The following is a 14,556-nucleotide window of genomic DNA, read 5'->3' on the forward strand; positions in this document are numbered from 1 at the left end:
ACGATAATAGGATTGCACTTCTTATCTAAGTTATCACACATACAATTCCTTGAAATGGTGGACAGAAAGCGAGATTCGAATATATTAAAACAATACAAAAAATAATATTATAATAGCAGAAAATTAATATATTACCAACGTTATTTCTAAGTCCAAATTAAAAGCAATTTTGAACTGTTGCATCGATCTCAAGTAAACATATCAAAGTGTCATTAAAAGTGTTATGTCAAAGTAACATTAAAAAAAATATTTTCTATAATATTTTTAAAATATTTTAGCAATATTCAGAAAAATTATATTACGAAATAATATTTTAAAAATATATATGTAATATTATATTTAAAAACATTCCAAAAATACACACAAAGTCAATATTTCTAAATATTAATTTAATGTTCCTTGCTTACTGGGCCCTTAATCGAACAAATATATTTGGTTGGTCAAAAAGCTTGGTTCCATTTTTTGCCTCTTTCAAATGACAGAGGTGTATGAATATTACTAAAATGTTAGTGAAGAATCATAAGCGGCAAAGGTGCGCGTGATTTCTTGATTATTGAATAATTCCTTTTTATTGAATGTAATAAAGATTAATCTGATTCACTTAATAATATTTTATTGCAAATTTCAGGGAGATGAAACGTACATATACAACTACGACAGCTTGGGACGCGTCACCGACGTAATATTGCCAACGGGCGAGAAATTGAAGTTATCATCGGATCTGTCGGACGACGAAGATCTGTCGGTTAAAGTGTCCGCTCCGTTGCAGGCTTTATCGAAGGGTGACAAGCAACGATTCGTGGAATTCAAGATGAAAAATGAGAAGTCAAAAATGTTGACGATCACTGACGGTGCATATCTAAGCTATTTTTTTAACTTTTCACTTAACCCGTTATTTGTCATATGCCAATCTACTATCAAGAAATCATGAAGAATTACTTACGTATTTCTTCGTTTTTTTTTTTACGTTTCATGAGAGAACGAGAATATTTCCCGACAATATTAATTCTAATATATTAACCTGTGTCCCCGAGATAATGTAGATAATTTTTACGAACAGAGAAGTCTCCCCCTACTTCTCACCAAAACTACTATTTTGCTTCATATTTTGACAATTTACACATGTTATGTTAAAAAAATTTTCCTTTTAATCTCTTCATATTTCTCTAAGTTGTAGGTTTAAAGACATAATCCTATAATAAGGGTTAGTATTCTACGGTTAATCAGATTAATCCAAAGTAACGCATAATTTCTCACTCGCAGGCACGAAGCTGATGAAAGCGATCGCGTTTACAAACAGCAGCCTGGAAGCCTTTCTGCCCGGTGGCGGTCGAGTGCTGAGCGCCGCCACGACCAAGCATCCACTGTTGGAAGTGTCGTTGCCGGTGGAGGCGGAGATGCTGCCTATGTGGAGTTACCAGTTGATATCGCTCGGTGAATTAACGAACACCATGACAACGACGTACAATCTGGTCGGGGACGTGAGTCACTTCCAGCAGACCCTCAACCGAGAGATCTGGGTGAACGACACGAGGGTGATAAGCGTCGAGTTCGAGCAGGCGTTCAGCCGCGAGACGTTCTACGACAAAACGGGCACACCCCTGTTAACGGTGACCTTCGATCTGGCGGGTCTGCCGTTAGTCTGGCAGCCGCACGAGCAAGGCCACAATCTCACCGTAACGTACGATCGGTTCAACAGGATCGAGAGCTGGAAATGGGGCATATCCGACGAGTCCTACGGCTACGATCGGCACGGCCAATTGGCGGAGGTCACCAACAGCAAAGACGGCACGAAGCGATACACCTACAACGACTTCAACATGCTGTCGAAGATCACGCTCGCTAGCAACAGAGAGTTCTCCCTGCAGTACGACGACGACGGTGGGCTGCGGCACATCATCTTACCCTCGGAGACCAAGCATTCCTTCTCTTGCCAAGCCTCCCTCGGTTTCCTCCGAGTCACGTATACTCCGCCCGGCAGCACCCGAGCTTATCTGCAGCACTACAGTCACGACGGGAATCTGCTGCAAACCGTGTTCCCGGGAGACGGGGCTCGCATCGTCTACAGGTATCACACATCCGGTCAATTGGCGGAGGTGGTGCACGGGGACGGCAAGAGCGAGATCCGGTACACCGACAGCGGACTGCCCTCCGAGGTGATACACTCCGAGAGGGACGTGGAGTACAAGTGGGACTACCAGTACAGCGCGGGCCTCTTGGTGGAGGAGCGCATCGACTTCGGCGCCAAGACCGGCCTGAGCAACGCCAAGTTCACCTTCGAGTACGACTCGAACTTCCGGTTGGTCGCGGTGCAGGGCAGAATAGGCGGGCAGACGTTACCGCCGCACACGATGGCGTACAGCCCGAGGTCGGGCACGTTGGAGCAAGTCGGCCAGTTCAAGGTTACGCGGCCGCAGCCGAACGAGACCACCGTGTTCGACGGGACCGCGCTGTTCTCGCGCACCACGGACGACAGGTTCCTGGAGACCGAGGTCACCGTGACCATCCACCGGATGCAGGTGTTCCGGATGACGTTCACGCACGACTCGCGCGGCCGCATCAATCAGACGAGGACGTACACCCGCAACGTCGCCGTCAACACGTACACCAATGTGAAGAACTACACGTGGGACTGCGACGGTCAGCTGACCGGCGTGGAGGCGCAGGAGCCGTGGAGCTTCAAGTACGACGCGAACGGCAACATGCTGTCGCTCACTTATCGCGGTAACACGATCCCGATGGAGTACAACAGTATGGACCGGATAGTCAAGTTCGGCGACGGCCTCTACAAGTACGACAACCGGGGTCTGGTGGTGCAGAACGCGCGGGAGGAGCGATTCAATTACAACGCCAAGGGTCTGCTCGTGCGCGCCACCAAGCGCGGCCGCTTCGACGTGCGATACTATTACGATCATCTGGATCGCCTGGCCACCAGGAAGGACAATTACGGCAACGTCACGCAATTCTTCTATAACAACCAGAAGCGGCCGCACGAGGTCAGCCAGATATACAGCCCGCGCGACGGTAAACTGATGTCGCTGGTGTACGACGACAGGGGGCATCTGATATTCGCACAGGTGTACCGTCACAAGTACTACATCGCCACCGATCAGTGCGGCACGCCCATCATGATCTTCAATCAATACGGAGAGGGTATCAGGGAGATCATGCGCTCGCCCTATGGCCACATCGTTTACGATTCCAACCCCTACTTGTATCTGCCGGTCGATTTCTGCGGCGGACTCTTGGACCAGGTAAATAACTCCCTAGGCGTAACATCAATGCTATAATTTCCCACTCGATAATATAACTGTTACATAACACACGTTATATTGCATGTATGAGCGGGGGAGTATAACAATGTTACTGTTAGTTGGTGTTTGCAGGGCTCAGTGAACACAAATGTATGACAGTTACATACCAGTACAGCAACTATCTCTCTCTAACATTTGACGACTCTTCGACTGAATGCACAATCTAGTTATTATACGTCTGTGGTCTTCACAGTTGACAGTTTGATGCGGGCTTTAAGTGGATTGATCAATTGAAACAAATAGTCCGTCCTTTTTAGTTGCATCGGCAGTGCAGCTAAAAAGAACAAATCAAAGGGGACAAAACCGAAATTCGTTGATTCGTTGAAAACTAATCTCCAATCCTAGTTTGACATAGACTTAACACATTTTGTCGAAAAGTAAATTCAGAATATGGATTATAACATCATTTCACATAATTTTTAATAAGATAACATGTTTTTTTTTTATCTAAGATGAAGATGAATATATTTTGTATTTCTTTCACCAAGATAAAGATTATTTATTTATTCATCTGGATGATTATTTGAATAATTTTATCTAGACAAACATTGGTTAAATGTAATTTCCTATTCATATACGAAGTTGTAATCGTATAACATAAAAATATAATATGTTATTAAAACGTTATATAACGGTTATATAATTTGCTGAAATATTATATAATTGAAATAACGGTTATAAGCTGTTCATTAAATATTAGTTAATTCGTAAAAGTGTGTTTCCAATAATGCGATAATTATTTTACATTAAAAGTGATATTTAGTTAGCGTAATAATATAAAAGTATCTTAGAGTCAAGTCATTCTTTCAGGATCAGAATACAACCGCGCGCTTGTTCGCATATGCTAAGGTAATTTGACTTGCAGGTGACGTCTTTGGTTCACATGAGAAACGGAAAGGTTTACGACCCACTGATCGGCCAATGGATGTCGCCACTCTGGGAGAACGTCCTGGACAGGGTGGACAAGCCAACGCACTTACATCTTTACAGATTCAACGGGAACGATCCGATCAACGTCAGGCATACGGATAGGTCGAGTCAACCGACAGGTGGGAGCCTATTATAACATCGATAAACTCAGTGACGAATTTATATAGAAACTAGAGTGATACCGGAGTATCAGGACTCCATTTCAGTTACTTTTACATAACTTTTTACTTTATTTACTAAGAGTGCTGTTAAGATGAAAAATGATGTCGGCATCAGGCCCCGAAAAGGCAGCATCCGCCACTGGACGAACCAACTCTGCACCGGTCCGATATCTGACGCATTCCGACCTAATTTCAGATCACATATCATGGCTGTCGCATCTCGGATACGACTTGAAGAGCTTAGCGCCGCAGTTGTTCCCGGACGAGCTGCCGGACAGTCTGGTGCCACCGGCGCTCGGCCCGGGCACTTCCATATTCGGCAAGAAGAAACGAATGCGCAACCTGAGCGTTCAGTCCGGCTTCCTCGCGCACATCGCCCAGAGGCATTCCGGCGACGCCGTCAGCCTGTCCGCGCCGCCGCGATCGGCGCTGAAGAAGGACACCAGCGAGCTGATACCGAATCGGCTGGGCGCCGCGTCCGACCCGCCGTTTGGCAAAGGCATCCTGGTCTCGAGGACGGCGGACGGCCAGGCGGTGGTGTCCAGCGTGCCGACTGCCAACGCCATCTATGGCGATGTGTTCACGTCGGTGTTCAATCGCTCGTACTTCCTGCCGTTCACGTTCGTCGTGCACAGCGCGCAGCAGGACGCTTTTTACTTCGTGAAGGAGGAGACGTGGCGGGCGAGCGAGGACCGCGGCCAGTTGAAGCGGCTGGGCGGCCAAGTGAACACGACCTTCCACGAGAACGAGAACGGCAGCGGTAGCGGCGGCGGCTCGCTGATCGACGTGAAGATACATGGCGCCAGTTACGTGGTGAACCTGCGTTACGGCACCACGGCGGAGAAGGAGAAGCAGCGGCTGTTGCATCATGCGAAAACCAGCGCCGTGAGGAAGGCCTGGCACCGGGAGCGCGAGGCCCTCAAAGCGAACATACCCACGTCGGTGGAGTGGATGGCCACCGAGCAGGACGAGATACAGAAGAACGGTGTCGCGAGCAACTACGACGGCGAGTACATACATGACGTGCAACAGTACCCCGAACTCGCCGAGGATCCCTACAACATCAGGTTCGCGAAGAAAGCGGTCGACCAGTCGAGCAAGAAGCGACGCAGAAGGAGAGGTGCGCCGTCCTGTAAGCTCTGGTGGTTGGACAAGATGTGCTAGAAACGTTGTTCACACCGTCGGCACGCCGAGTCGTACGTACCGTCCCCTTCGCGTGGGGACATTGTCCAGTCCGAGGCCGCGCAGACTTTCGATTAGGCGACGAAGCAACCGAAGCAACGAGAGCGAGAGAGAATACGGCTGAGAAAGAAAGGAAGGGGTGGGTGGTGGTGGTGAAGGTCGATGCCGCTGCAGAGTACGACGCGCAGCGTGTCTCTCTGTATATATGCGTACGTACGCATATATATATTATAAACGTACTGAATACTATCAAAAAGTTTTATACCAAAGTCTATTTGTGTATTTCAAAGATGCCAAAAAACACTATAACGTTATTATATATATCTATGTGTATGTGTGTGTGTATGTAATGTATATGTGCATCCACACATATATATATATACATATATATTATAAATATATATACACCGCGAGAAATAGGGTATAGTGTGTAAGAACGTTGAAACACGCGGAAGAACGCGGGTTCTACCGAGCATCGACTCCACGGACCAGCTGTGCGACCGAAACGCGATTGGCAGATCCGCGAAAGCCTTATAGCGACAGAGAGAGAGAGAGAGAGAGAGAGAAAGAGAGGGATAGAGCGAGTGAGAGGAAGAGAGAAAGAGAGAAGAAGAAAGGGAGGATGAGGTCGGGAATAGTGTGTATCATCCGATCTCGCGACTACGAACGTGGAAGGGGAGATAGCGACATTGCGAGATCTCGGAGATCCGACGTGACGTTGACGCAGCTGGAGTTCTTCTTCGCCGGCTCGCCGGATTCGGATGCAATTCGAATACAATGGGAATACGTTCGCGCAAGGCCGGCAAGCTCGTCGAGCTTGCGCTCGAGGCCTAAACAAACGGCGGACCGTAGTTACGCACGCGCAACGGTACGTCGCATTAATACAAGATAACTATAGATACTATATATCTACTATCGCAGAAAAAAAGAAAAAAAACGAGAGAAATAAGCGAAGGAGCAGAGGGAGGGAAGAGGAAATCGGGCAACCGCGCGGCCATTCGTCGTTGAGGGCGAATCGAGAGTGAGAGAAACTAGTCAATACATAGCTTTACATTGACGTAGCAAACTTTTTCGTGATAGGGTAAAGATGATGCGAGGCGAGAGTGTGCGAACCGAAAGAAACCGATGTTGTTCGTAAATGTTACGTAATGATGTGGTGGACGCTACGCATGTGTTCGCTCGACCGGCCCCGTTGATCCGCGCGACACCTCAACGTCGTACTTAGATGTTCGCAAATATCGACGTTGGTAACGTGTAACGGTGGACACCGATCACCCGAGAGCGAATGCGGAACGCGTCTCAACAATGAATGGCCCCGAGAGAGAGAGAGAGAGAAAGAGAGAGAGAGAGAGAGAAAAAGATGAAGAAAAACGCGGAATCGAAGCTGGAGCGGTGTCTCCTCTCGATGTCCTCGAAGAAGAGCAGCGATCGTGCGGACTCGATCGTGCGGTCTCGAGCTTGAATTCCGTTCGCGGCTTAGGCAGTTAAGGACGAGATAAATTTGTATTATAAAGTGGTGCTTTTCTTGTACGAGCGAACGAGCAGCTGATGATCGAGCGAGCGAAAGAGAGAGAGAGAGAGAGAGAGAATTGTTGGAATGATGATTGCTACAATGGGCGTGCATGAAGATATGGAATACCGAATAGCGAGACTAAACATATTTTTAACATGTGGATGTGTCCTACCTGTAGCATAAGCGTTCCCGATCGTCGTCGATCGGTAATTAACATTGCATTGTGTGTGCAAGCGTGAGAGAGAGAGAGAGAGAGAGAAATATAGTTGCTCGGGATCGACGGTAGGAATCCCGTTGGTGGAAATCGCAAAGGGAAGAGCGTATCAGTTGATGTCTGCGACGTATAAGCCGAGAAACGAGGAAAATAATAAGAGAGAAAATAAAGTCATTAAAAAGTCGGTAAAATAATACGTATATAACATTATCGCATATTTGTGCTTGCTGGATATGAAACGTAACGAACGTTAACTATGTTTCCTCATCGAGAATAACTAAATGTGTATCCAAAATTAACTGTCCGCCAAGTACCGATCGTTTCATCACCGTATACGCGTGCATGTATGTATGTGCCGATTGCTCGCGCGCGTGAAATCCACACATCGCGTCGAGGGCATTGCCCGTTAGCATCGAGAGCATCCTTTTCGTTATCTCACCTCTCGTCACCTCCGGTCAATCCTTCCGTTTCTACTCCCTCGTCCCCCCCCCTCTCCCCCCTCCCCCTCTCCGCAAACTTCTCCGCAACGGATCCCGAATGTATCTCGCGCGTGTATTGTTTGCTCGCGTCTTCACGAGTGTTCGTATTTGTCATTGATATTTTGCAAAGCGCGGCTTTAGAGGCGACCGCCGCTTTATGGATAGTTAGTGGCACGATACATTGCTGTTTGAATAGATGAAGAAAAATAAACCGTTATTTATATGCTATGTGTGTAAAAGAGGGAGTGAGTGAGAGAAAGTGAGAGAGAGAGAGAGAGAGAGAGCGAGAGAGAGAGAGAGAGAGAGAGAGAGAGACGGAGAGAAAAAAAATGTATAGATAGGAAAACTTTCTAAGATATTTTTACTCGAGCGAGTGTTTAGACCTACACCATTTGACAACGCGAAAAGTGTCTGAAAGGTGTCTGAGAGATGTCTGTAAGGGATGTCCGAAAGATTGGCACGTCTTTTCGATACCTGGGATATCGGGAGATGTTCTTCGGGCGCCTTCGCGTTTGTTTCAGACACCACGTCTGGGTGTCTGGGCAATTATGAATCGCGGTCCAAAACGAGCTCCAATTCGAGATACGCGCGCACTCGTGCCGACAAAGCCACCGGGGCGATCCTTTTTGTACATTTCTCGTTCCTATCGCACGTATGCGCGAAACGATGCGTAGATCGCGAGACCCGTTGAGAATCCGCGCCGTTTAATCAGCATCTCGTGCGCGCAATTATCGTTAAGTTCTCTCTCGCGGACGACGGCGAATGAAGTCGAATCGTTGAGCTGAACTCTTTTCCATCGATTATTTGACATAACTGAAACCGTTTAAATTGACTTCTTGCAAAATTCAATCGTCAATTTGTAAAGCTTCGGCACTTCGAATCAATCCTTACCTAAGAAATCATCTTCGCTCGGGTCGCGTTGTTACCGTACGCTACGATTAACTCCGCTTGATGATCGCGATTACGACCGAAAAGTAGCATCAGCCGACATTTGTCGTTTCGAGAAAAAAAAAAGTGAAATAAAAACAACAAAGGTAATCTCAGTCCGCTTCTTAAAGGCTTTGGCTCTCGACAGGCGAGCAAAGTAAGAGTGCACAGCTTCGAGATTCATGAACATCTGAACACTCACTGTCCTTCCCTGATCAGTTAGCCCCCACCTGTCCGTTGCCTCTTACACACATACACACGCACACATACACGCACAAATACAGACACACATATACATTTTTGATCTTTAACTATATTATTCATCGTTGGGCCTGATAATGGTGTGCATTTAAGATGAATTAACTATTTTTAAATATCACGTGTCAAATTAACGAGTGGGTCGATCAGCTGCAATATGTTGTGCAAATAAAAGCGGAGGATACTCCACTCAACAAGATCCGACTGTCTCGCGGATTACACAATAATAGGAAAAAGGAATTCGCCCTCTAACTTCCGTGAAGTTTCATCTCGTTTTTTGCGAAACTCGTTCCAAACTCGTTCGGCTCCCACAGAGGGGCTCACGACAATTCCATGTACTTCTCTAAATAAAAAAAATGAAGTAGAGCGCGCGAAAGAAAGAATAATTATATAAGATAAATAAATAAATAAATAAATAAATAAGAATAAATAAATAAATAAATATATGAATATATTGAAAGGAAATATATACAAGGGAGAAGCTAGAGTGGCCAATTATAGCAGTAACCGTCGATCCACGCATTACGGCGTGATTGGTTCTCGAGACGCGCGATTTCTTCGGACTCGAAGGCGACTCCATGTCGGTGAGAAAAAAGTAAGAATTCCGTAAACGTGACAGATATTATGGATATGCAGGCGCGAACATATGAGTGAACGAACGAGTGAACGAGAGAGAGAGAGAGAGAGCAAGAGAGAGCGCATGAGTATGAAAGATACACGGGAATAAGCGAGCGCGAGAGAAACAAAAGAGTCAGCCACGCTAAAGCTACTACGACCACTACCCTAGATAGATTACGCTACTTTGCTGCTGATCTAATTGTTTACTGTCACGTGTTGCTGTAAACCTAAACCTAACTATACGATATTATATATATTTTATTTATATAACTTAATCGAGACTGTATTTATTGTAAATAGTCACGATGTTTGCTATGATATGATATAATATATCTGTAATTGGATGGAACCTGCCTGAAACTGCGCCCAACCCTATTCCCCCTCGCAATTATATATCCGTGACACACACACACACACACACATACACGCGCGCGCGCGCGCGCATGCACGACGCACGCACGCACGCACGCACATACATACATGCGATACGGTACAGAGAGGGAGTGGACACTCGCACGACACGCGCACACACTAATCATACGTACACGTACACGCGAATATAAATACGCGTACACCGCGCATAATACGCAGTGTCGATTTACCGCGCAGACGTTTTTAGCGATAACTTAGAGACGACAAACGGAGAGAAAAAGACACATGTATCCGCGCGCGCGCGCGTTGAATTATCATTCACGTCAATATTTCGTATCGTATTGACAGGCCGGTCGACTTGATGTGAAACGCTTGCGAAGTATTGCGCTCTATTTTATTATAGAGGAAAAGAAAAGGGAAAAACGAGGGAGAGAAGAGGACTTATATCCCCTTATATTCGATTAAGCCCAATTCGGACTCTTCGGAGAACGAGAAAGTGTTGAACGATGGTCAAACGAGTATTGGTTGAACGAATAATTTTATAAATGTATTTTTTCGCCCCTGCGTGGTATGTGTGCGTGTTTATCTGTGTGCATGTGTGTGTATATATGTGTATGCGCGCACGCGCGCGCGTATGCGTGTGTGTGTATGCGTGTGTGTATATGTGTTCGTGTAGTGTACATGTCGCACGCGTATGTATGATATGTGTGTCGCGCGCGCGCGCGCGCGTATGCTAAGAACACTTCCCCCGATTCGATGATCATCGTAGAAGTGCCGGAGAGAATGAGAGTGATAGGAAAAAAATGAGGGAATAAGCGAGAGAGAGAATGAGTGAGCGAATGAGAGAGATAGAGGAAGGGGTAGAAGAAGGGAGGAGAGAGAGAGAGAGAGAGAGAGAATAATTTATGGATTTTCCACTTGAACCACTGCCACGCAGCAGACAGCGTCACGACCCAACCAGCATGTCCAATAAACTTACAATATTGCTATCTTAAGTACAATATATTAAGTGTTTTCAGAAAATATATGATCTATATATGATAATAAAAAACGGGAAAATGTTCTTTACTCGTCTTATCATTCATTTTTTCTAACTCGTGTATTTACCTGCGATATTTTCTTTCATTCTCTGTCAAATTAATGCGCGTCATGAATGTGTGTTCGCAAAACAGTCGCTGGCGTATGTTGACCGAAACGCGAGTGTCGCTCCGTAATGTTTCCATATTCATTATTTAACACGTTCGCTACCACCACCGCATTTATGCGGCGTCCCGATTCTTGTATCTGAACCCACCGCCGCTGATGTGCGGTGCGTGTTCTTTATCAGTTTACGATAACGTATTGCAATAAATTTGGAAGTGAACGGTATTGTTGAGCTAAAAAACAATAAAATAGATATAGAATGCCCTTGGTCTAGAGATAATTAGATTTTTATGTTATAAATATATCCTAAAAAGACCCATGTCAATTGGGGACATATTCTAACAAAAAACATCCTGGGCTGTGGTGCAAGATTTTCTTCTCAGACCCTGGTAGCGAACGTGTTAAGGATGCGAAGTAGTCGCCACGGCCATATTGGATTTCCGATGTCATGAGAAATGACATGTTGAGAAGTATTGTGTGCCGTCGCAAATAGAAAAATATTTGAATAAAATACTTAACAAAAACAATAACAATAATAACAAAATAACAATAATAAAACAATACTTAAGATCGCTCGTAAAAATGGACAAAAACTCTCCCCTTTCCTCTTGACAGTCAATAAATAACCGTAAAACCGTGAAATAAGACCCTATTCGTACAGAAACATACACTGTTTCACAGCTATTGAAAGAAGTGGAAAATATATTTCCACGTATAAAATTCCAAGCTAATCTTGGTTTTCGTCCATTTCTACAGGTTTGACAAGTATGTCATAAATCATATCTACACAATTAACCTTTACGGTACAATCATGGTTCTTTAGTGCCCGACCGATTTTTCTTTCGGAAGTTTCTCGAAGCGTCGAAGAGTCCTCCACTCCTAACCCTCCCCACTCCCCTAAAAAAAGTTAGTAGTGGGGAGAACCTGTGTGCAGTGGGTCGACCGTGGCCGTTAATTTCTGTTCGAACGCCGACGGGGATGAATCTGCGCCGAGCACTGAAAACCCATTATTGTACTGAACGTGATGGTCCCTTTTGTGCAAAAACGAGATTTTGGGTGAACCATTTAACCAAAGTGATAAAAGTGATTTGTTAAAAAAAAACAGCTGTTTTTGAAGAAAATGAATTTGGAAAATTTGGAGAGTCGAATTGAGGCGTCAAACAAGTGTTACTTGCATGCGAGGACGAAGAAACCGAGCCTCTTGGGGAGGAGGCGAGCGATAAGGAGGACTTCGTGCTGTCGGAGAGTGAGAAGGATGGATTGGACGATGATGATGACACGTTTAGTCGGACGATCAACCTTGAGGAGGAAGCGCAAGAAAAACCGTCGACTAGCACAGGTCGTCCGAGGGAATATTTGTACGGGAAAAACAATTACAAGTGTAGTGCGAAGGCTCCCGAGTCGAGGGAGAGAAAATCGATTATCAGGCATTCGCCTGGCTGCAAAGGAGCAAATAAAGTGAGAACGCCTGTTGAACGCGTTGACGACTTGCTAAACATTATAATGAAGCATGCGAATGAAGAAATTGACCGGAAAGTGGTCAATTTATCGAGTTAGGTGTATTATTACAAGACAAATTTGGTAGAGATGAAAGCATTCATCTATCGGCTTATTATATTTCGCCGGATTACAAAAACATGGACATGTTACTACAAAAAGTATATGGAAGGAAAACGGCTGCGCAATGTACAGAGCTGTCATGTCTCGCAACCGTTTCGTTTTTTGGGCTCGTGCATACGCTTCGACGATAAAACTATAAGGAAAGATTTACCGATAGAATGACGATTAGAGAAATTTGGGACATGTTTGTTGCAAATTGCAAAAAACACTATGCTCCTCCGCAGAATTGCACTGTAGATGAAAAATTGCTTTTTGATTTTAGAGGGAAATTTTTGCGATAGTTTACGCCAAAAGTAAACTCGATATGTCGATATGTAAAGATATGGTATAAAAATTATGTTTACAAATGATTCTAAAACGTATATGTTCATTCCATATATAGGGAGAGTTCTAACTAAAAGATTGGAAAATGCCAGCTTATTATGTGCGCGAACTTTCAAGCCCGATTCACAGAATCGGCAAAAATATTACCTGCGACAATTGGTCCTCTTCTATTGAACTCATAAATAAACTGAGACGCGACTTACTCCTGACGTTGGTAGGAACGATATGAAAAAATAAGTGTCAAATTCCTATTGCCTACGTATTTTTCGTGTGACTGAGGCCTCATTTCATAGCTTGCTTTCGGCTTTACATTGGGTGTCGAGGGGAAAGGAAAGAAGCCGGAACATTTTACCATTATATTGAAGTGATTTCACGTGTCCTTTTATTGAGATTTCTTTTTATTTTAATAATGGCATGCAAGATTTTTCAACACTTTTCACGCTTCTGACGTCACGAATCCAATATGACCGCGGTGACTTCCCAGGAACCATAAACGTTAACTCCAAACTTTTTTCTAATAACGTTATTAATATGTATGCGAATATATGCAAATTATATATGTTGTAAAAATATGTTTCAACGCAATCTCTGATAATTTAAAGAGCTTTTTAGTTTTTTTTAGTTTTTTCTGATAAATAGTTTAAATTTAAATGTATATTTGTGAGTTATTTTTTTTAATATTTTATTACTCGTTTTATTACCGGAGGACTTTATATATTTCGAACATTTCTTCATTTTTATAATTACTATTATAATGAAAAACAATGTAACTGTATGATTAAATTCTTGATTAAAATATAGTTTTCCAAATGCTTCAAAGCGCCATATAGATCAAACATAGTGTTTTTCCTGGAATGTTTGTAGTTTTAAATGTAGGTCCTATCTTCAATAACACATTTCTCTTAGTACGAACTCAATATTACTGAAACGCAGGAAAAAATATCGAATATCTTAAACTTAAATCGCTTTATTATTCTTATAAAGAAAATTTTAAAAACTTATTCGTACACCTAATAATAATTTTTCGTTGCCATTTCTCGTCCAAATATATATTACACGGAAAATGATGAGAATATTCATTTTCCAAGCTGATCTCTCAGTTGAATTCTTATAATAAAAATTTATTTTTATCTAAAGTCTAAAAAATTCATATTAAAAAAGACATCTTCAACTTCTTATTCATTTCTTATCGAATGTCGTACACCAATTCTGTAAGAGATCAAAGCCAAAGAACATTTTCTGCTTCATTATTGAAAAATATGGTAAAAAATATCAGACAGCCATTTACGGAAACGTGAAATAAAGAGTTCTTACCTTCAGATAATGTAAACGTCATTTGTGCGTGATTTTCAGCTTACACGGTGGAACTTGACAAGTTTCATCAAAACTTATAATACGTATTTAATAGAATTTGATTTTTATATTAACACATTACGCGCGCTGTAAAAAATATTTGTAAACTTTACATTGAGTTTACATTTGATAATATACTGAGAAACTA

The 14,556-nt window shown here is 43.7% G+C and overlaps 1 protein-coding gene across 2 annotated transcripts in view; it reads left to right on the plus strand.

Moving 5' to 3' along the window:
• LOC106745530 (teneurin-a) overlaps positions 1–11,032 on the plus strand; it is a 730,052-nt gene extending 719,020 nt beyond the window's left edge. For both annotated transcript variants that reach the window (XM_014621223.1, XM_014621230.1), the window contains 4 exons: positions 629–851; positions 1,264–3,254; positions 4,180–4,363; positions 4,602–11,032. In XM_014621223.1, coding sequence (XP_014476709.1) covers positions 629–851; positions 1,264–3,254; positions 4,180–4,363; positions 4,602–5,569 — 3,366 coding nt within the window. In that variant the 3' untranslated portion in view covers positions 5,570–11,032. The remainder of the gene's footprint in view (positions 1–628; positions 852–1,263; positions 3,255–4,179; positions 4,364–4,601) is intronic.
• Positions 11,033–14,556: the final 3,524 nt, after the last annotated feature.

Source organism: Dinoponera quadriceps, unplaced genomic scaffold (assembly GCF_001313825.1).
Source record: "Dinoponera quadriceps isolate SergipeBrazil2010 unplaced genomic scaffold, ASM131382v1 scaffold120, whole genome shotgun sequence".
NCBI classification, from domain to species: Eukaryota; Metazoa; Arthropoda; class Insecta; order Hymenoptera; family Formicidae; genus Dinoponera; species Dinoponera quadriceps.